General features: G+C 48.4%; 1 protein-coding gene across 3 annotated transcripts in view; it reads left to right on the forward strand.

Moving 5' to 3' along the window:
* The window catches only part of TPX2 (TPX2 microtubule nucleation factor), a 220,822-nt gene that overhangs the window by 57,679 nt on the left and 139,525 nt on the right, over positions 1 to 23,618 (forward strand). For all 3 annotated transcript variants that reach the window (XM_063959107.1, XM_063959104.1, XM_063959106.1), the window contains exon 4: positions 6 to 78. In XM_063959107.1, the coding sequence (XP_063815177.1) occupies positions 6 to 78 (73 nt within the window). The remainder of the gene's footprint in view (positions 1 to 5; positions 79 to 23,618) is intronic.

The following is a 23,618-nucleotide window of genomic DNA, read 5'->3' on the forward strand; positions in this document are numbered from 1 at the left end:
TACAGATGAAAATGTTATGAATCTCAGTGGTGGAATCGCCAAGAAACAGCAGAAGACTCCGCGAACGCAGTCCAGAAGGTGAAACCTTTAAAGGGTTTTGTTGTGCACTGGTTGTTGGTTTAAAGGATAACTGGGGTCAAAACTGAAAATGCATGTGAGGGTGGCCTATAGCTGCTGGTCCGCACCTCTCTCATGAGCATTGTTCAGAAGTGAAAGGATTGGGGCATGTCTGATTTGACACAATTATTAGCATATAGAAACAAAAGTTAACTTTCCTATTAAAAACTCAGATTTACAGCTAAATGAAAATGTATTCTGGTGCAACGCACAGGTACAGTGGAATCTGTTTTTGGCAGCAGCAACGGGGATGATTTCGGGTATTAGGTTTCACCTGCCTGAGACAGGTAAAACAAAATCTCAGTTAAGCCATGTCTCACGCTATGTTATTGAGGCTAGCTGGATAACACCCGACAATTAGCTGAGGTACTTACCAGGGCTGATTGGATACTGTACTATGTACCCATCTGAAGTAATTGAGTCCTCCCCCCCCCCCCCCCCCCCCTTCCCCATTAGAACTGGAGTGTTAATAGACCACTACAATCCTTCTTATCAAGTTTTTGTTTTTTAATCTGTTTAGTTGCAGAATGTTTTGGTGACCACCTGAGCGACTGTCTTTTTGTTTCTTGCAATACTCTTATCCTCTATTTCTTGAATATTTGGGCATCCCAACTAATAGTTATCAGAAGTGGTTAAGCTAATAATTTGTCTTGAGTACAAACTATAGTTAATCTCTCTCAGCTTTATCCTTCCTGTATGATCATAGAACACAATCTGTGTATGACTCTGCATAAAGGGAGGATATAGCTCAGAGAAATATAACCAGTGAGGATCAGATAAAATTATAGAAGAATTAAGTGTATCCATAATCTACTGCCTGAGAGAAACAAAATTGTTACGTTGTGTTTTAATTATTCTAAGTATTTATCATCCACTAAGGGACACTGGAGTTAGACAGCTGGGGTGTGAAGAATGCAAACTGGAGGTAGCACAATGTAATAAAAAAAAATGCACAGCTGGCTCCTCCCGCTTCACGCTCCCCTATCCCTACCCCTACAGTTTTAAAAATTGTGCTGAGGAGGTAGAAGCACAAAACGGGAGCTCTTGCTCCATAAGGGTTTTTGATATACAATATTCAGTGGCCCAATCCCACTTAGGAGGGAGCAGGTGACACTAAGGTACTCTTTGGAGTACATGTGAGACAAAGATCCCGGTGGAAGGGATCAGTGGCTCATTCAGGAGTTCCACTGAATAGTGATTAAGACACCCTTCCATGCGGTACGCTGGGGAACAGTCAGACACACTGTTCTCTTGCTGGGCGCAGTTTCTTATAGATGGCAAGTGCAAGCAGGCAGCGCAGCTTAATACTCTGGAGTGGATCCGGAGAGGTGGTCACGGGGACGCAGTTGACTCAGCCCTAGGACGGGCTCTATACAGGTTTGGCCCCGGGTGTCAGAGTGAGGCTGGCGTGCGGTTAGCTGCAGTGGGAGGAGTATCGCGGGAGACGGAGATATTGAGAAGTGCTCAGGGTTGCGTAGCGGTGGTTAACCGGCAAAGGCTTCCACGCTATCCGATGTCCACAGCGGCACGGTGACTAAAAATTTTCAGTAGCGGCCATTTTAATTTACTTTCTGGCGCGCTGTTAGAGCAGGCATTGTAACTAGGGGAGGGGCGTAGTTACGGGACATTGGCTCATATGCCTTAATAGTAAGGGCTCCCAGCCAGCAACCTATTATTCCAGGTTAGACTCCCATGTCCTCCGGAGGAACATAAATATTTAGGGCTGCGGACTCTGATTGCGCTGGCTCTGAGGCTCTGCGCTGTTGGGTAGATCTCACTGATTTTTAGAACTGAAACTTATCTCCGAAGGGACGCTGCTAACAGGTCCTGAGGTGGGGGAGCATCGGAGATTTCAACAACCTGACACAACTCGTGCTGTCACGACAGTTGGTGGTGTGGGGTTTGTAAACGTCTGGCCGGTAAAATTTTAAATTACATATATATATATATATATATATATATATATATATATATATATATATATATATATATATATATATATATAATTATATAATATATATATAATATATATATATCTCTATCGTCCTAGTGGATGCTGGGGTTCCTGAAAGGACCATGGGGAATAGCGGCTCCGCAGGAGACAGGGCACAAAAAGTAAAGCTTTAGGATCAGGTGGTGTGCACTGGCTCCTCCCCCTATGACCCTCCTCCAAGCCAGTTAGATTTTGTGCCCGGCCGAGAAGGGTGCAATCTAGGTGGCTCTCCTAAAGAGCTGCTTAGGAAAGTTTAGCTTAGGTTTTTTATTTTACAGTGAGTCCTGCTGGCAACAGGATCACTGCAACGAGGGACTTAGGGGAGAAGAAGTGAACTCACCTGCGTGCAGGATGGATTGGCTTCTTGGCTACTGGACATCAGCTCCAGAGGGACGATCACAGGTACAGCCTGGATGGTCACCGGAGCCTTGCCGCCGGCCCCCTTGCAGATGCTGAAGTAAGAAGAGGTCCAGAATCGGCGGCAGAAGACTCCTCAGTCTTCTAAAGGTAGCGCACAGCACTGCAGCTGTGCGCCATTTTCCTCTCAGCACACTTCACACGGCAGGGCGCTGGGAGGGGGGCGCCCTGGGAGGCAAATGAATACCTATTTTGGCTAAAAATACCTCACATATAGCCTCCGGAGGCTATATGGAGATATTTAACCCCTGCCAGAATCCGTTAAGAGCGGGAGACGAGGCCGCCGAAAAAGGGGCGGGGCCTATCTCCTCAGCACACAGCGCCATTTTCCCTCACAGAAAGGCTGGAGGGAAGGCTCCCAGGCTCTCTCCTGCACTGCACTACAGAAACAGGGTTAAAACAGAGAGGGGGGGCACTAATTTGGCGATATGCTTATATATATATATTAAGATGCTATAAGGGAAAAACACTTATATAAGGTTGTCCCTATATAATTATAGCGTTTTTGGTGTGTGCTGGCAAACTCTCCCTCTGTCTCTCCAAAGGGCTAGTGGGTCCTGTCCTCTATCAGAGCATTCCCTGTGTGTGTGCTGTGTGTCGGTACGTGTGTGTCGACAGGTAGGAGGACGATGTTGGTGAGGAGGCGGAGCAATTGCCTGTAATGGTGATGTCACTCTCTAGGGAGTCGACACCGGAATGGATGGCTTATTTAGGAAATTACGTGATAATGTCAACACGCTGCAAGGTCGGTTGACGACATGAGACGGCCGACAAACAATTAGTACGGTCCAGACGTCTCAAAAACACCGTCAAGGGTTTTTAAAACGCCCGTTTACTTTAGTCGGTCGACACAGACACAGACAGGGACACTGAATCCAGTGTCGACGGTGAATAAACAAACGTATTCCTTATTAGGGCCACACGTTAAAGGCAATGAAGGAGGTGTTACGTATTTCTGATACTACAAGTACCACAAAAGAGGGTATTATGTGGGATGTGAAAAAACTACCATAGTTTTTCCTGAATCAGATAAATTAAATAAAGTGTGTGATGATGCGTGGGTTCCCCCCGATAGAAAATTATGGGCGGTATACCCTTTCCCGCCAGAAGTTAGGGCGCGTTGGGAAACACCCCTTAAGGTGGATAAGGCGCTCACACGCTTATCAAAACAAGTGGCGGGTACCGTCTATAGATAGGGCCGTCCTCAAGGACCAGCTGACAGTAGGCTGGAAAAATATCATAAAAAGTATATACACACATACTGGTGTTATACTGCGGCCAGCGATCGCCTCAGCCTGGATGTGCAGAGCTAGGGTGGCTTGGTCGGATTCCCTGACTAAAAATATTGATACCCTTGACAGGGACAGTATTTTATTGACTATAGAGCATTTCTATATATGCGAGATGCACAGAGGGATATTTGCACTCTGGCATCATGAATAAACGCGATGTCCATAACTGCCAGAAGATGTTATGGACACGACAGTGGTCAGGTGATGCAGATTCCAAACGGCACAGTATGGCCGTATAAAGGAAGAGGACTTGTTTGGGGTCGGTCCATCGGACCTGGTGGTCACGGCAACTGCTGGAAAATCCACCGTTTTTTACCCTAAGTCACATCTCTGCAGAAAAAGACACCGTCTTTTCAGCCTCAGTCCTCTCGTCCCTATAAGATCATATCTGCCCAGGGATAGAGGAAAGGGAAGAAGACTGCAACAGGCAGCCTATTCCCAGGAACAGAAGCGTTCCACCGCGTCTGACAAGTTCTCAGCATGGCGCTGAGACCGTACAGGACCCCTGGATCCTACATGTAGTATCCCGGGGGTACAGATGGGAATGTCGAGACGTTTCCCCTTCGCAGGCTCCTGAAGTCTGCTTTACCAAGTCTCCCTCCGACAAGGAGGTAGTATGGGAAAAAATTCACAAGCTGTGTTCCCAGCAGGTGACAATTAAATTACCCCTCCTACTACAGAAAAGGGGTATTATTCCACACTATATTGTGGTACTGAAGCCTGAAGGCTAGGTGAGACTTATTCTAAAAAAAAAAAAAAAAAAAAAAAATTTTTTTTTGAACACTTACAAAGGTTCAAATTAAGATGAAGTCACTCAGAGCAGTGATAACGAACCAGGAAGAAGGGGACTATATAGTGTCCCGGGACATCAGGGATGCTTACCTCTATGTCCCAAATTTGCCCTTCTCACTAAGGGTACCTCAGGTTCGTGGTGCAGAACTGTCACTATCAGTTTCAGACGCTGCCGTTTGGATTGTCCACGGCACCCCGGGGTCTTTACCAAGGTAATGGCCGAATTGATGATTCTTCTTCGAAGAAAAGGCGTCTTAATTATCCCTTACTTGGACGATCTCCTGATAGGGGCATAGTCCAGGGAACAGTTGGAGGTCGGAGTAGCACTATCTCGGATACTGCTACAATCAGCACGGGTGGATTCTAAATATTCCAAAATCGCAGCTGATCCCGACGACACGTCTGCTGTGCCTAGGGATGATTCTGGACACAGTCCAGAAAAAGGTGTTTCTCCCGGAAGAGAAAGCCAGGGAGTTATCCGAGCAAGTCAGGAACCTCCTAAAAACAGTGCATCATTGCACAAGGGTCCTGGTAAAAATGGTGGCTTCCTACGAAGCAATTCCATTCGGCAGATTTCACGTAAGAACTTTTCAGTGGGATCTGCTGGACAAATGGTCCGGATCGCATCTTCAGATGCATCAGCGGATAACCCAATATCCAAGGACAAGGGTGTCTCTCCTGTGGTGGTTATAGAGTGCTCATCTTCTAGAGGGCCGCAGATTCGGCATTCAGGATTGGATGCTGGTAACCACGGAGCCCAGCCTGAGAGGCTGGGGAGCAGTCACACAAGGGAAAAATTTCCAGGGAGTGTGATCAAGTATGGAGACTTTTCTCCACATAAATATACTGGAGCTAAGGGTAAATTTATAATGCTCTAAGCTTAGCAAGACCTCTGCTTCAAGGTCAGCCGGTATTGATCCAGTGGGAAAAACATCACGGCAGTCGCCCACGTAAACAGACAGGGCGACACAAGAAGCAGGAGGGCAATGGCAGAAACTGCAAGGACTTTTCGCTGGGCGGAAAATCATGTGATAACACTGTCAGCAGTTTCTCTATCGTCCTAGTGGATGCTGGGGTTCCTGAAAGGACCATGGGGAATAGCGGCTCCGCAGGAGACAGGGCACAAAAAGTAAAGCTTTAGGATCAGGTGGTGTGCACTGGCTCCTCCCCCTATGACCCTCCTCCAAGCCAGTTAGATTTTTGTGCCCGGCCGAGAAGGGTGCAATCTAGGTGGCTCTCCTAAAGAGCTGCTTAGGAAAGTTTAGCTTAGGTTTTTTATTTTACAGTGAGTCCTGCTGGCAACAGGATCACTGCAACGAGGGACTTAGGGGAGAAGAAGTGAACTCACCTGCGTGCAGGATGGATTGGCTTCTTGGCTACTGGACATCAGCTCCAGAGGGACGATCACAGGTACAGCCTGGATGGTCACCGGAGCCTTGCCGCCGGCCCCCTTGCAGATGCTGAAGTAAGAAGAGGTCCAGAATCGGCGGCAGAAGACTCCTCAGTCTTCTAAAGGTAGCGCACAGCACTGCAGCTGTGCGCCATTTTCCTCTCAGCACACTTCACACGGCAGTCACTGAGGGTGCAGGGCGCTGGGAGGGGGGCGCCCTGGGAGGCAAATGACTACCTAATTTGGCTAAAAATACCTCACATATAGCCTCCGGAGGCTATATGGAGATATTTAACCCCTGCCAGAATCCGTTAAGAGCGGGAGACGAGGCCGCCGAAAAAGGGGCGGGGCCTATCTCCTCAGCACACAGCGCCATTTTCCCTCACAGAAAGGCTGGAGGGAAGGCTCCCAGGCTCTCCCCTGCACTGCACTACAGAAACAGGGTTAAAACAGAGAGGGGGGGCACTAATTTGGCGATATGCTTATATATATATTAAGATGCTATAAGGGAAAACACTTATATAAGGTTGTCCCTATATAATTATAGCGTTTTGGTGTGTGCTGGCAAACTCTCCCTCTGTCTCTCCAAAGGGCTAGTGGGTCCTGTCCTCTATCAGAGCATTCCCTGTGTGTGTGCTGTGTGTCGGTACGTGTGTGTCGACAGGTAGGAGGACGATGTTGGTGAGGAGGCGGAGCAATTGCCTGTAATGGTGATGTCACTCTCTAGGGAGTCGACACCGGAATGGATGGCTTATTTAGGAAATTACGTGATAATGTCAACACGCTGCAAGGTCGGTTGACGACATGAGACGGCCGACAAACAATTAGTACGGTCCAGACGTCTCAAAAACACCGTCAAGGGTTTTAAAACGCCCGTTTACTTTAGTCGGTCGACACAGACACAGACAGGGACACTGAATCCAGTGTCGACGGTGAATAAACAAACGTATTCCTTATTAGGGCCACACGTTAAAGGCAATGAAGGAGGTGTTACGTATTTCTGATACTACAAGTACCACAAAAGAGGGTATTATGTGGGATGTGAAAAAACTACCATAGTTTTTCCTGAATCAGATAAATTAAATAAAGTGTGTGATGATGCGTGGGTTCCCCCCGATAGAAAATTATGGGCGGTATACCCTTTCCCGCCAGAAGTTAGGGCGCGTTGGGAAACACCCTTTAAGGTGGATAAGGCGCTCACACGCTTATCAAAACAAGTGGCGGTACCGTCTATAGATAGGGCCGTCCTCAAGGACCAGCTGACAAGGCTGGAAAATATAATAAAAAGTATATACACACATACTGGTGTTATACTGCGGCCAGCGATCGCCTCAGCCTGGATGTGCAGAGCTAGGGTGGCTTGGTCGGATTCCCTGACTAAAAATATTGATACCCTTGACAGGGACAGTATTTTATTGACTATAGAGCATTTCTATATATGCGAGATGCACAGAGGGATATTTGCACTCTGGCATCATGAATAAACGCGATGTCCATAACTGCCAGAAGATGTTATGGACACGACAGTGGTCAGGTGATGCAGATTCCAAACGGCACAGTATGGCCGTATACAGGAAGAGGACTTGTTTGGGGTCGGTCCATCGGACCTGGTGGTCACGGCAACTGCTGGAAAATCCACCGTTTTTTACCCTAAGTCACATCTCTGCAGAAAAAGACACCGTCTTTTCAGCCTCAGTCCTCTCGTCCCTATAAGATCATATCTGCCCAGGGATAGAGGAAAGGGAAGAAGACTGCAGCAGGCAGCCCATTCCCAGGAACAGAAGCGTTCCACCGCGTCTGACAAGTTCTCAGTATGGCGCTGAGACCGTACAGGACCCCTGGATCCTACAAGTAGTATCCCGGGGGTACAGATGGGAATGTCGAGACGTTTCCCCTTCGCAGGCTCCTGAAGTCTGCTTTACCAAGTCTCCCTCCGACAAGGAGGTAGTATGGGAAAAAATTCACAAGCTGTATTCTCAGCAGGTGATAATTAAATTACCCCTCCTACTACAGAAAAGGGGTATTATTCCACACTATATTGTGGTACTGAAGCCAGAAGGCTAGGTGAGACTTATTCTAAAAATTTTTTTTTGAACACTTACAAAGGTTCAAATTAAGATGAAGTCACTCAGAGCAGTGATAACGAACCAGGAAGAAGGGGACTATATAGTGTCCCGGGACATCAGGGATGCTTACCTCTATGTCCCAAATTTGCCCTTCTCACTAAGGGTACCTCAGGTTCGTGGTGCAGAACTGTCACTATCAGTTTCAGACGCTGCCGTTTGGATTGTCCACGGCACCCTGGGGTCTTTACCAAGGTAATGGCCGAATTGATGATTCTTCTTCGAAGAAAAGGCGTCTTAATTATCCCTTACTTGGACGATCTCCTGATAGGGGCATAGTCCAGGGAACAGTTGGAGGTCGGAGTAGCACTATCTCGGATACTGCTACAATCAGCACGGGTGGATTCTAAATATTCCAAAATCGCAGCTGATCCCGACGACACGTCTGCTGTGCCTAGGGATGATTCTGGACACAGTCCAGAAAAAGGTGTTTCTCCCGGAAGAGAAAGCCAGGGAGTTATCCGAGCAAGTCAGGAACCTCCTAAAAACAGTGCATCATTGCACAAGGGTCCTGGTAAAAATGGTGGCTTCCTACGAAGCAATTCCATTCGGCAGATTTCACGTAAGAACTTTTCAGTGGGATCTGCTGGACAAATGGTCCGGATCGCATCTTCAGATGCATCAGCGGATAACCCAATATCCAAGGACAAGGGTGTCTCTCCTGTGGTGGTTATAGAGTGCTCATCTTCTAGAGGGCAGCAGATTCGGCATTCAGGATTGGATGCTGGTAACCACGGAGCCCAGCCTGAGAGGCTGGGGAGCAGTCACACAAGGAAAAAATTTCCAGGGAGTGTGATCAAGTATGGAGACTTTTCTCCACATAAATATACTGGAGCTAAGGGTAAATTTATAATGCTCTAAGCTTAGCAAGACCTCTGCTTCAAGGTCAGCCGGTATTGATCCAGTGGGAAAAACATCACGGCAGTCGCCCACGTAAACAGACAGGGCTACACAAGAAGCAGGAGGGCAATGGCAGAAACTGCAAGGACTTTTCGCTGGGCGGAAAATCATGTGATAACACTGTCAGCAGTTTTTCATCCCGGGAATGGAAACTGGGAAGCAGACTTCCTCAGCACGACCTCCACCCGGGAGAGTGGAAACTTCATTGAGAAGTTTTTTCCACATGATTGTAAACCGTTGGGAAATACCAAAGGTGGACATGATGGCGTCCCGTCTGAACAAAAAACGGGACAGGTATTGCGCCAGGTCAAGAGACCCTCAGGCAATAGATGTGGACGTTCTGGTAACACCGTGGGTGTACCAGTCGGTGTATGTGTTCCCTCCTCTGCTTCTCATACCTAAGGTGCTGAGAATTATAAGACGTAGAGGAGTAAGAACTATACTCATGGCTCCGGATTGGCCAAGAAGGACTTGGTACCCGGAACTTCAAGAGATGCTTACAGAGGTCTTATGGCCTCTGCCGCTAAGAAGGGACTTGCTTCAGCAAGTACCATGTCTGTTCCAAGACTTACCGCAGCTGCGTTTGTCGGCATGGCGATGGAAAGCCGGATCCTAAGGGAAAAAAGGCATTCCGGAAGAGGTCATTCCTACCCTGGTCAAAGCCAGAAAGGAGGTGACCGCACAACATTATCACCACGTGTGGCGAAGATATGTTGCGTGGTGTGAGGCCAGGAAGGCCCACAAAGAAATTTCAACTCGGTCGTTTCCTGCATTTCCTGAAAACAGGAGTGTCTATGGGCCTCAAATTGGGGTCCATTAAGGTTCAAATTCGGCCCTGTAAATTTTCTTCCAGAAAGAATTGGCTTCAGTTCCTGAAGTCCAGAAGTTTGTCAAGGGAGTATTGTATATACAAACCCCTTTTTTGTGCCTCCAGTGGCACTGTGGGATCTCAACGTAGTTCTGGGATTCCTCAAATCACATTGGTTTAAAACCAGTCAAATATGTGGATTTGAAGCATCTCACATAAAAAGTGACCATGCTCTTGGCCCTGGCCTGGACCAGGCGAGTGTCAAATTGGTGGTTTTTTCTCAAAAAAGCCCATATCTGTTTGTCCATTCGGACAGGGCAGAGCTGCGGACTCGTCCCCAGTTCTCTCCCTAAGGTGGTGTCAGTGTTTCACCTGAACCAGCTTATTGTGGTGCCTTGCACCTACTAGGGACTTGGAGGACTCCAAGTTGTTAGGATTTGTCAGGGCCCTGAAAATATGTTCCAGGACAGCTGGAGTCAGAAAATCTGACTCGCTGTTTATACTGTATGCACCCAACAAGTTGGGTGCGCCTGCTTCTAAGCAGGCGATTGCTCGTTGGATTTGTAACACAATTCAACTTGCACATTCTGAGGCAGGCCTGCCACAGTCTAAATCGGTTAAGGCCCATTCCACAAGGAAGGTGGGCTCATCTTGGGCGGCTGCCCGAGAGGTCTCGGCATTACAACTCTGCCGAGCAGCTACGTGGTCAGGGGAGAACACGTTTGTAAAATTCTACAAATTTGATATCCTGGCAAAAGAGGACCTGGAGTTCTCTCATTCGGTGCTGCAGAGTCATCCGCACTCTCCCGCCCGTTTGGGAGCTTTGGTATAATCCCCATGGTCCTTTCAGGAACCCCAGCATCCACTAGGACGATAGAGAAAATAAGAATTTACTTACCGATAATTCTATTTCTCGGAGTCCGTAGTGGATGCTGGGCGCCCATCCCAAGTGCGGATTATCTGCAATACTTGTACATAGTTACAAAAATCGGGTTATTATTGTTGTGAGCCATCTTTTCAGAGGCTCCGCTGTTATCATACTGTTAACTGGGTTTAGATCACAAGTTGTACGGTGTGATTGGTGTGGCTGGTATGAGTCTTACCCGGGATTCAAAATTCCTCCCTTATTGTGTACGCTCGTCCGGGCACAGTACCTAACTGGCTTGGAGGAGGGTCATAGGGGGAGGAGCCAGTGCACACCACCTGATCCTAAAGCTTTACTTTTTGTGCCCTGTCTCCTGCGGAGCCGCTATTCCCCATGGTCCTTTCAGGAACCCCAGCATCCACTACGGACTCCGAGAAATAGAATTATCGGTAAGTAAATTCTTATTATATATGTATGTATGTATGTATGTATGTATGTATGTCCTTTCTCTAAATTTAAGGATATAACATACCGGCTATGTGAATCTCCGTTTCATTGCTCCCCATATCCCTACGGTTTTTCTCCATCTATTCTAATGTGTTTAACATGGCGTCAAAAGCACCAACCAAAACCCACAAAATTTGCTATGTGTGTTCAGAATGTGAGAAAAAGAGCACAAGTGTTGGCAGCTCTGGGTGTGCAACACATAGCCCGGGAGCAGTGGTCCACTTGGGACATGGGAAAATGCCCTGGCAGATATTTCTAAGGAAATGGCGGAATCTCTCTAGCAACATTTATAATGGGCTGTGGGCTTTTCAAAGACTGGAGGAATACCTAATTAGACTTGGACCGCCTGCGCAGGTAGAAAAGAGTGTGTGCAAATCTGTAAAGAAAAAGAATATATACAATTTCTCTGCGCTCAATACCATATGGTCCATAGGATAAATAAAAACACATGCAGAATTCTTAGTAATTTATTTAGTATAATGCACTTTAAAACTCAAATCAACCACAATAAAATATATAAATAATGTACATAATATACATAACTGAGTGAATTAGATTAAATAGCAGAAATCACTTCCCACATGATACTGATTTTCAATTTCTATGTATAGTAATCCAACCTAGTGGATAATTTTCCTAAATCCTAATACGAGGTGGATCAACCTAACTTTAATCAGTGCACTGATTTGGTTAATGGGGGATATTAATTGGTAGTAGTCCCGCAAATAGATGAATTTAATGTCCCCACAGGTGCTCGGCCCGAGCACTAGGTAAAGTTCCAATAGATATATGAAGAATAAATTATGTATTAGACCGGTATTAGTGCTTAGATCATATATGGATCATACCACGCTCATAATCAAGACGTGCTGATAATGTTCAGAGATCGGGTCAGCAGTATTGAATTGAAAGGAGCCGGCTGGGAGGCACCGGACGTCTCCGTTCTCCCTCGTGTTTGTGTCGCTACCTACACTCTTCGACAAAGCTCTGGTAAGAGCGAAACGTGTCAGAGTCCACTGGTGACTACTTGTCCTATTCCGGGGACACTCTTCTATTCTGGACACGCATCCTCCCACACGGCTAGACGGCTTCGGGCGGCTTCTGGAAGTAGGTAGCGGCACAAACACGAGGGAGAACGGAGACGTCCGGTGCCTCCCAGCCGGCTCCTTTCAATTCAATACTGCTGACCCGATCTCTGAACATTATCAGCACGTCTTGGTGGTGAGCTCGTGACTCTGGTCAGAGACCTCTTAAAACCAAAACAGGTGTCGGTGCATCAATGCACGCGAGTCCTGGGAAAGATGGTGGCCTCATACGAAGCCATTCCTTTCGGCAGGTTCCATGCGAGGACCTTTCAGTTGGATAAAGTGGTCCGGATCGCATCTACGGATGCATCGGCTGATCACCCTGTCCCCAAGGGCCAGGGTGTCTTTCCTGTGGTGGCTGCAGAGTGCTCACCTTCTCGAGGGCCGCAGGTTCGGCATTCAGGACTGGGTCCTGGTGACCACGGACGCAAGCCTCCGAGGGTGGGGAGCAGTCGCACAGGGAAGAAATTTCCACGGTCTGTGGTCAAGTCAGGAGACTTGTCTTCACATCAACATCCTGGAATTAAGGGCAATATACAACGCCCTACGACAAGCGGAGACCCTGCTTCGCGACCGACCGGTGCTGATTCAGTCGGACAACATCACCGCAGTGGCTCATGTAAACCGCCAAGGCGGCACAAGGAGCAGGGTGGCGATGGCGGAAGCCACCAGAATTCTTCGCTGGGCGGAGAATCACGTAAGCGCACTGTCAGCAGTGTTCATTCCGGGAGTGGACAACTGGGAAGCAGACTTCCTCAGCAGGCACGACCTCCACCGGGGAGAGTGGGGACTTCATCAAGAAGTCTTCACGCAGATTGCAAGTCGGTGGGAACTGCCACAAGTAGACATGATGGCATCCCGCCTCAACAAAAAGCTACAGAGATATTGCGCCAGGTCAAGAGACCCTCAGGAGATAGCTGTAGACGCTCTAGTGACACCGTGGGTGTTCCAGTCGGTCTATGTATTTCTTCCTCTACCTCTCATACCCAAGGTGCTGAGAATCATAAGAAGAAGAGGAGTGAGATCAATACTCATTGTTCCGGATTGGCCAAGAAGGACTTGGTATCCAGAGTTGCAAGAACTGCTCACAGAGGACCCATGGCCTCTGCCTCTAAGACAGGACTTGTTGCAACAGGGGCCCTGTCTGTTCCAAGACTTACAGCGGCTGCGTTTGACGGCATGGCGGTTGAACGCCGGTTCCTAGCAGAAAAGGGCATTCCGGATGAGGCCATTCCTACGCTAATAAAGGCTAGGAAGGACGTGACGGCTAAACATTATCACCGTATATGGCGAAAATATGTTGCTTGGTGTGAGGCCAGGAATGCCCCTACGGAGGAATTCCAGCTAAGCCGTTTCCTTCACTTCCTACAGTCGGGAGTGACTTTGTGCCTAAAATTGGGTTCCATTAAGGTCCAGATTTCGGCCCTATCCATTTTCTTTCAAATAGAACTGGCTTCTCTTCCTGAAGTCCAGACGTTTGTGAAGGGAGTGCTGCATATTCAGCCACCTTTTGTGCCTCCAGTGGCACCTTGGGATCTTAACGTGGTGTTGAGTTTCCTGAAGTCACACTGGTTTGAGCCACTAAAAACCGTGGAGTTAAAATTTCTCACGTGGAAAGTGGTCATGCTATTGGCCTTGGCTTCGGCAAGGCGTGTGTCAGAATTAGCGGCTTTGTCACGTAAAAGCCCCTATCTGGTTTTCCATATGGACAGGGCGGAATTACGGACCCGTCCGCAATTTCTGCCAAAAGTGGTGTCATCTTTTCATATGAACCAACCTATCGTGGTGCCTGTGGCTACTCGTGACTTGGAGGATTCCAAGTTACTAGATGTGGTCAGGGCTTTGAAGGTTTATGTAGCCAGAACGGCTAGAGTCAGGAAAACTGAGTCACTGTTTATCCTGTATGCACCCAACAAGCTGGGTGCTCCTGCTTCAAAGCAAACTATTGCTCGCTGGATCTGTAACACGATTAAGCAGGCTCATTCTGCGGCAGGATTGCCGCAGCCAAAATCAGTAAAAGCCCATTCCACAAGGAAGGTGGGCTCTTCTTCTTGGGCAGCTGCCCGAGGGGTCTCGGCATTACAGCTTTGCCGAGCAGCTACTTGGTCGGGTTCAAACACTTTTGCAAAGTTCTACAAGTTTGATACCCTGGCTGAGGAGGACCTTGTGTTTGCTCATTCGGTGCTGCAGAGTCATCCGCACTCTCCCGCTCGTTTGGGAGCTTTGGTATAATCCCCATGTCCTTACGGAGTCCCCAGCATCCACTAGGACGTTAGAGAAAATAAGATTTTACTTACCCGTAAATCTATTTCTCGTAGTCCGTAGTGGATGCTGGGCACCCGTCCCAAATGCGGACTTTTTTTCTGCAATGCTTGTATATAGTTATTGCTTACATAAGGGTTATGTTATAGTTGCATCGGGTTGATCTGATGCGCTATTGTTGTTCATACTGTTAACTGGGTAAGTTTATCACGAGTTATACGGTGTGGCTGGTATGAGTCTTGCCCTGGATTCCAAAATCCTTTCCTTGTACTGTCAGCTCTTCCGGGCACAGTTTCTCTAACTGAGGTCTGGAGGAGGGACATAGAGGGAGGAGCCAGAGCACACCAGTATCCAATTTCTTTCTTAAAGTGCCCAGTCTCCTGCGGAGCCCGTCTATTCCCATGGTCCGTACGGAGTCCCCAGCATCCACTACGGACTACGAGAAATAGATTTACCGGTAAGTAAAATCTTATTTTTGTCACCATCTAATTTCAAGCATGAATATTCATTTATCCTTCCAAATTAGTAAGGTAGAAGTTAATTTTCTGGATTTAGCAGTCTACATACAAAATAATTGCTTACAGACTAGGATATATCGCAAGCCAACAGACTGCAATAACTATATCCCAATTAACAGCGAACATCACCAAAAATGGCTCACTGGAATACCAAAAAGTCAATATAAGACATGCCCAAAGAGACGTTAGTCTACTGGGTTCTAGAGTCAAACAAGGGGGAGGAATTGTTCGGAGAGGGCCTCTCGAATCTCGTCGCTACGGCAGGTAAATAAATTTTTTTGCCATATATTCCCTCACAATCTAAGAAAGCGCCTCATTATCAAATGCAGTCCTTTCGTTCCACTAAAAACAAGAGCACGTGGTTCGTCCTTTCTTGCCAGAGGTAAGGGCAGAGGGAAAAAGCTGCACAACACAGCTAGTTCCCAGGAACAGAAGTCCTCCCCGGCCTCTGCTAAATCCACCGCATGACGCTGGGGCTCCCCTGAGGGAGTCGGCTCCTGTGGGGGCATGTCTTTGACTGTTCAGCCACGTCTGGGTCCACTCACAGGTGGATACATGGGCAATAGAAATAGTTTCCCAGGGTTACAAGCTGGAATTCGAAAAAGTGCCTCCTCGCCGTTTTTTCAAATCTGCCCTACCGAAACAACCCCTGGAAAGGGAGATAGTGTTACATGCGATTCACAAATTGTGTCTGCAACAAGTGGTGGTAGAGGTTCCCCTGCTTCAAAGAGGGCAGGGGTACTATTCAACTGTTTGTGGTTCCGAAACCGGACGGTTCGGTCAGACCCATTTTAAATTTAAAACCCCTGAACCTTTACTTAAAATGGTTCAAGTTCAAGATGGAATCACTCAGGGCAGTCATCGCCAGCCTAGAAGGGGAGATTTTTTGGTATCTCTGGACATAAAGGATGCATACCTACATGTCCCCATATATCCTCCTCATCAGGCGTACCGGAGATTTGCGGTACAGGATTGTCATTACTAATTTCAGACGTTGCTGTTTGGGCTTTCCACGGCCCCAGGAATTTTCACCAAGGTAATGGCTGAAGTGAGGGTGCTCCGGCGCAAGCAGGGTGTCACAATTATCCCGTACTTGGACGATCTCATAAAAGCGAGATCACGGGAGAAGTTGCTGAGCAGCGTATCACTTTCACTGAATGTGTTACAGCGACACGGCGGGATTCTCAATATTCCAAAGTCGCAGCTGAATCCTACAACTCGTCTGCCCTTTTCGGGCATGATTCTGGACACAGACCAGAAAAGGGTTTTTCTTCCGAAGGGAAAAGCGCAGGAACTCATGACTAGTCATGAACCTGTTGAAACCAAAACAAGTGTCAGTACATCATTGCACTCAAGTTCTGGGAAAGATGGTGGCAACATACGAAGCCATTCCATACGGCAGATTCCATGCAAGGGCCTTCCAATGGGACCTATTGGACAAATGGTCTGGGTCGTATCTGCAATTGCGTCAGCGGATCACCCTGTCCCCCAGGGCCTGAGTATCTCTCCTGTGGTGGCTAAACAGTGCTCACCTTCTAGAGGGCCGCAGGTACGGCATTCAGGACTGGATCCTGGTGACCACGGACGCGAGCCTCCGAGGTTGGGGAGCGGTCGCACAGGGAAGAAGTTTCTAAGTACTTTGGTCAAGTCAAGAGACTTTTCTTCACATCAACATCCTGGAACTAAGGGCCATATACAACGCCCTACGTCAATCGGAGATCTTACTTCGCAATCGACCAGTTCTGATCCAGTCGGACAACATCACCGCAGTAGCTCATGTAAACCGCCAAGGCGGCACAAGGAGCAGAGTGGCAATGGCGGAAGCCACCAGAGTTCTTCGCTGGGCGGAGAATCATGTATGCGCTCTGTCAGCAGTGTTCATTCCGGGAATGGACAATTGGGAAGCAGACTTCCTCAGCAGACACGCTCTGCATCCGGGAGAGTGGGGACTTCATCAGGAAGTCTTCGCGCAGGTTGCAAGTCGGTGGGGACTACCCCAAATAGACATGATGGCATCCCGTCTCAACAAAAAGCAACAAAGGTATTGCGCCAGGTCAAGAGACCCTCAGGCGGTAGCTGTAGACGCCCTAGTGACACCGTGGGTGTTCCAGTCGGTAAATGTTTCCTCCTCTTCCTCTCATACCCAAGGTGTTGAGGATAATAAGAAAAAGAGGAGTGAGAGCAATTCTCATTGTTCCAGATTGGCCACGAAGGACCTGGTATCTGGATCTGCAAGAAATGCTCACAGAAGATCCGTGGCCTTTTCCTCTAAGGCAGGACTTGTTACAACAAGGTCCCTGTCTGTCCCAAAACTTTCCGCGGCTGCGTTTGACGGCAGGGCGGTTGAACGCAGATCCTAGCGGAAAAAGGTATTCCGGATGAGGTAATTCCTACGCAAATAAAGGCTAGGAAGGACGTGACATCTAAACATTATCACAGAATATGGAGAAAATGTTTCTTGGTGTGAGGCCAGGAATGCTCCTACGGAAGAATTCCACCTGGGCCGTTTTCTTCACTTCCTACAAACTGGAGTGAATTTGGGCCTAAAATTAGGCTCCATTAAAAGTTCATATTTCGGCCTTATCCATTTTCTTTTCCAAAGGAATTGGCCTCATTACCTGAAGTACAACTTTTGTGAAGGGAGTACTGCATATTCAGCCTCCTTTTGTACCTCCGGTGGCGCCTTGGGAACTTAACGTGGTGGTAAGTTTCCTTAAGTCACATTGCTTTGAACCACTTAAGACAGTGGAGTTGAAATATCTCACCTGGAAGGTGGTCATGTTATTAGCCTTGGCTTCGGCTAGGCGAGTTTCGGAATTGGCGGCTTTATCACATAAAAGCCCCTATCTGGTTTTCCATATGGATAGAGCGGAATTGCGGACCCGTCCTCAATTCCTACCTAAGGTGGTCTCATTCTTTCATATGAACCAACCTATTGTCGTGCCTGTGGCTACACGTGACTTGGAGGATTCCGAGTCCCTGGATGTGGTCAGGGCTTTGAAAATTTACGTGGCCTGAACGGCTAGTATCAGAAAAACAGAAGCACTGTTTGTCCTGTATGCAGCCAACAAAGTTGGCGGCCCTGCTTCAAAGCAGACTATTGCTCGATGGATCTGTAACACGATTCAGCAGGCGCATTCTACGGCAGGATTGCCGTTACCAAAATCGGTTAAGGCCCATTCCACTAGGAAGGTGGGCTCTTCTTGGGCGGCTGCCCGAGGGGTCTCGGCACTACAGCTGTGCCGGGCTGCTACTTGGTCGAGGTCAAACACCTTTGCAAAGTTCTATAAGTTTGATACCCTGGCTGAGGAGGACCTCCTGTTTGCTCAATCGGTGCTGCAGAGTCATCCGCACTCTCCCGCCCGTTTGGGAGCTTTGGTATAATCCCCATGGTCCTTACGGAGTCCCCAGCATCCTCTAGGACGTTAGGGAAAATAAGATTTTAAACCTACCGGTAAATCCTTTTTCTCGTAGTCCGAAGAGGATGCTGGGCGCCCGTCCCAAGTGTGGACTACTTCTGCAAGACTTGTATATAGTTATTGCTTACATAAGGGTTATGTTATAGTTTGATCGGTCTTGGACTGATGCTATGTTGTTGTTCATACTGTTAACTGGGTAGTATATCACAAGTTATACGGTGTGATTGGTGTGGCTGGTATGAATCTTGCCGTTGGATTACAAAAATCCTTTCCTTGTACTGTCCGTCTCCTCTCGGCACAGTTTCTCTAATTGAGGTCTGGAGGAGGGGCATAGAGGGAGGAGCCAGTGCACACCCAGAGTCAGTCTTTCTTAAAGTGCCCATGTCTCCTGCGGAGCCCGTCTATTCCCCATGGTCCTTACGGAGTCCCCAGCATCCTCTACGGACTACGAGAAAAAGATTTACCGGTAGGTTTAAAATCTTATTTCTCTGACGTCCTAGTGGATGCTGGGACTCCGTCAGGACCATGGGGAATAGCGGCTCCGCAGGAGACAGGGCACAAAATATAAAAGTTTGACCACTAGGTGGTGTGTACTGGCTCCTCCCCCTATGACCCTCCTCCAAGCCCCAGTTAGGTTTTTGTGCCCGTCCGAGCAGGGTGCAATCTAGGTGGCTCTCCTAAAGAGCTGCTTAGAAAAAGTTTGTTAGGTTTTTTATTTTCAGTGAGTCCTGCTGGCAACAGGCTCACTGCAACGAGGGACTTAGGGGAGAAGAAGTGAACTCACCTGCGTGCAGGATGGATTTGCTTCTTAGGCTACTGGACACTAGCTCCAGAGGGACGATCACAGGTACAGCCTGGATGGGTCACCGGAGCCGCGCCGCCGACCCCCTTGCAGATGCCGAATAGAGAAGAGGTCCAGAAATCGGCGGCAGAAGACGACTCGGTCTTCATGAGGTAGCGCACAGCACTGCAGCTGTGCGCCATTGCTCTCCGCACACTTCACACCAGCGGTCACTGAGGGTGCAGGGCGCTGGGGGGGGCGCCCTGGGCAGCAATGTAATATACCTATTCTGGCTAAAATATATCACATATAGCCCCTGGGGCTATATGGATGTATTTAACCCCTGCCAGGTTCCAAAAAAAAAACCGGGAGAAGAAGCCCGCCGAAAAGGGGGCGGGGCCTATTCTCCTCAGCACACAGCGCCATTTTCCTGCCCAGCTCCGCTGCGAGGAAGGCTCCCAGGACTCTCCCCTGCACTGCACTACAGAAACAGGGTAAAAACAGAGAGGGGGGGCACTTATTGGCGATATTTATAATATTTGAGCTGCTATAAAGGGAACACACTTATTAAGGTTGTCCCTATATATATTTATAGCGCTTGGGTGTGTGCTGGCAAACTCTCCCTCTGTCTCCCCAAAGGGCTAGTGGGGTCCTGTCTTCTATCAGAGCATTCCCTGTGTGTCTGCTGTGTGTCGATACGTGTGTGTCGACATGTATGAGGACGATGTTGGCGTGGAGGCGGAGCAATTGCCTGTAATGGTGATGTCACCCCCTAGGGAGTCGACACCAGAATGGATGGCTTTGTTTATGGAATTACGGGATAGTGTCAGCACGCTACAAAAGTCGGTTGACGACATGAGACAGCCGGCAAACCAGTTAGTACCTGTCCAGGCGTCTCAGACACCGTCAGGGGCTGTAAAACGCCCTTTACCTCAGTCGGTCGACACAGACCCAGACACTGACACTGAATCCAGTGTCGACGGTGAAGAAACAAACGTATTTTCCAGTAGGGCCACACGTTATATGATCACGGCAATGAAGGAGGCTTTGCATATCTCTGATACTGCAAGTACCACAAAAAGGGGTATTATGTGGGGTCTGAAAAAACTACCTGTAGTTTTTCCTGAATCAGAGGAATTGAATGACGTGTGTGATGAAGCGTGGGTTACCCCTGATAAAAAAACTGCTAATTTCAAAGAAGTTATTGGCATTATACCCTTTCCCGCCAGAGGTTAGGGCGCGCTGGGAAACACCCCCTAGGGTGGACAAGGCGCTCACAGGTTTATCCAAACAAGTGGCGTTACCGTCTCCTGATACGGCCGCCCTCAAGGATCCAGCTGATAGGAGGCTGGAAAATACTCTAAAAAGTATATACACACATACTGGTGTTATACTGCGACCAGCAATCGTCTCAGCCTGGATGTGCAGTGCTGGGGTGGCTTGGTCGGATTCCCTGACTGAAAATATTGATACCCTGGATAGGGACAGTATTTTATTGACTATAGAGCAATTAAAGGATGCGTTCCTTTATATGCGGGATGCACAGAGAGATATCTGCACTCTGGCATCAAGAGTAAGTGCGATGTCCATATCTGCCAGAAGAAGTCTATGGACACGACAGTGGTCAGGCGATGCGGATTCCAAACGGCATATGGAAGTATTGCCGTATAAAGGAGAGGAATTATTTGGGGTCGGTCTATCGGATTTGGTAGCCACGGCAACAGCCGGGAAGTCCACCTTTTTACCTCAAGTCCCCTCCCAACAGAAAAAGCCGCAGTCTTTTCAGCCGCAGTCCTTTCGTTCCTATAAGAACAAGCGAGCAAAAGGACATTCATATTTGCCCCGAGGCAAAGGAAAGGGTAAGAGACTGCACCAAGCAGCCCCTTCCCAGGAGCAGAAGTCCTCCCCGGCTTCTGCAAAGGCCTCAGCATGACGCTGGGACCTTACAAGCGGACTCAGGGGCGGTGGGGGGTCGCCTCAAGAATTTCAGCGCACAGTGGGCTCACTCGCAGGTGGACCCCTGGATCCTGCAGGTAGTATCTCAGGGTTACAGGTTGGAATTCGAGAAGTCTCCCCCCTCGCCGGTTCCAAAAGTCTGCTTTGCCAACGTCTCCCTCCGACAGGGCGACGGTATTGGAAGCCATTCACAAGCTGTATTCTCAGCAGGTGATAATCAAGGTACCCCTTCTACAACAGGGAAAGGGGTATTACTCCACGCTATTTGTGGTACCGAAGCCGGACGGCTCGGTAAGACCTATTCTAAATCTGAAATCTCTGAACCTGTACATACAAAAATTCAAGTTCAAGATGGAGTCACTCAGAGCAGTGATAGCGAATCTGGAAGAGGGGGATTTTATGGTGTCCTTGGACATCAAGGATGCTTACCTTCATGTCCCAATTTGCCCTTCACACCAAGGGTACCTCAGGTTCGTGGTACAAAACTGTCATTATCAGTTTCAGACGCTGCCGTTTGGATTGTCCACGGCACCCAGGGTCTTTACCAAGGTAATGGCCGAAATGATGATTCTTCTTCGAAGAGAAGGCGTATTAATTATCCCTTACTTGGACGATCTCCTGATAAGGGCAAGATCCAGAGAACAGCTGGAGGTCGGAGTAGCACTAACTCAAGTAGTGCTCCAACAGCACGGGTGGATTCTGAATTTTCCAAAATCCCAACTGATCCCGACGACACGTCTGCTGTTCCTAGGGATGATTCTGGACACTGTTCAGAAAAAGGTATTTCTTCCGGAGGAGAAAGCCAGGAAGTTATCCGAACTAGTCAGGAACCTCCTAAAACCAGGGACAGTGTCTGTGCATCAATGCACAAGAGTCCTGGGAAAAATGGTGGCTTCTTACGAAGCGATTCCATTCGGCAGATTCCATGCACAAATTTTTCAGTGGGATCTGCTAGACAAATGGTCCGGATCGCATCTGCAGATGCATCAGCGGATAAAATTGTCGACAAGGACAAGGGTCTCTCTGCTATGGTGGTTGCAGAGTACTCATCTGTTAGAGGGCCGCAGATTCGGCATACAGAACTGGGTCCTAGTGACCACGGATGCCAGCCTGAGAGGCTGGGGAGCGGTCACACGAGGAAGAAACTTCCAGGGCGTGTGGTCAAGCCTGGAAACGTCTCTTCACATAAATATACTGGAGCTAAGAGCAATCTACAATGCTCTAAGCCTGGCAAAACCTCTGCTTCAGGGTCAGCCGGTGTTGATCCAGACGGACAACATCACGGCAGTCGCCCACGTAAACAGACAGGGCGGCACAAGAAGCAGGAGGGCAATGGCAGAAGCTGCAAGGATTCTTCGCTGGGCGGAAAATCATGTGATAGCACTGTCAGCAGTGTTCATTCTGGGAGTGGACAACTGGGAAGCAGACTTCCTCAGCAGACACGATCTTCACCCGGGAGAGTGGGGACTTCATCCAGAAGTCTTCCACATGATTGTGGTCCATTGGGAAAGACCAATGGTGGACATGATGGCGTCCCGCCTCAACAAAAAACTGGACAGGTATTGCGCCAGGTCAAGAGACCCTCAGGCAATAGCTGTGGACGCTCTGGTAACACCATGGGTGTACCAGTCAGTGTATGTGTTCCCTCCTCTGCCTCTCATACCCAAGGTACTGAGAATTATACGGCAAAGGGGAGTAAGAACGATACTCGTGGCTCCGGACTGGCCAAGAAGGACTTGGTACCCGGAACTTCAGGAGATGCTCACGGAAGATCCGTGGCCTCTACCTCTAAGAAGGGACCTGCTTCAGCAGGGACCGTGTCTATTCCAAGACTTACCGCGGCTGCGTTTGACGGCATGGCGGTTGAACGCCGGATCCTAAGGGAAAAAGGCATTCCTGAAGAGGTCATCCCTACCCTGGTCAAAGCCAGGAAGGAGGTGACTGCACAACATTATCACCGCATTTGGAGAAAATATGTTGCATGGTGTGAGGCCAGGAAGGCCCCGACGGAGGAATTTCAACTGGGTCGATTCCTACATTTCCTGCAAACAGGATTATCTATGGGCCTCAAATTAGGGTCCATTAAGGTTCAAATTTCGGCCCTGTCGATATTCTTCCAGAAAGAATTGGCTTCAGTTCCTGAAGTTCAGACTTTTGTAAAAGTAGTACTACATATACAGCCCCCGGTTGTGCCCCCAGTGGCACCGTGGGATCTCAATGTAGTTTTGGATTTTCTCAAATCCCATTGGTTTGAGCCACTCAAATCGGTAGATTTGAAATATCTTACATGGAAAGTAACCATGCTACTGGCTCTGGCTTCAGCCAGGAGAGTGTCAGAATTGGCAGCTTTATCATATAAAAGCCCATATCTGATTTTCCATTCGGACAGGGCA

Source organism: Pseudophryne corroboree, chromosome 3 (assembly GCF_028390025.1).
Source record: "Pseudophryne corroboree isolate aPseCor3 chromosome 3, aPseCor3.hap2, whole genome shotgun sequence".
Taxonomy (NCBI): domain Eukaryota; kingdom Metazoa; phylum Chordata; class Amphibia; order Anura; family Myobatrachidae; genus Pseudophryne; species Pseudophryne corroboree.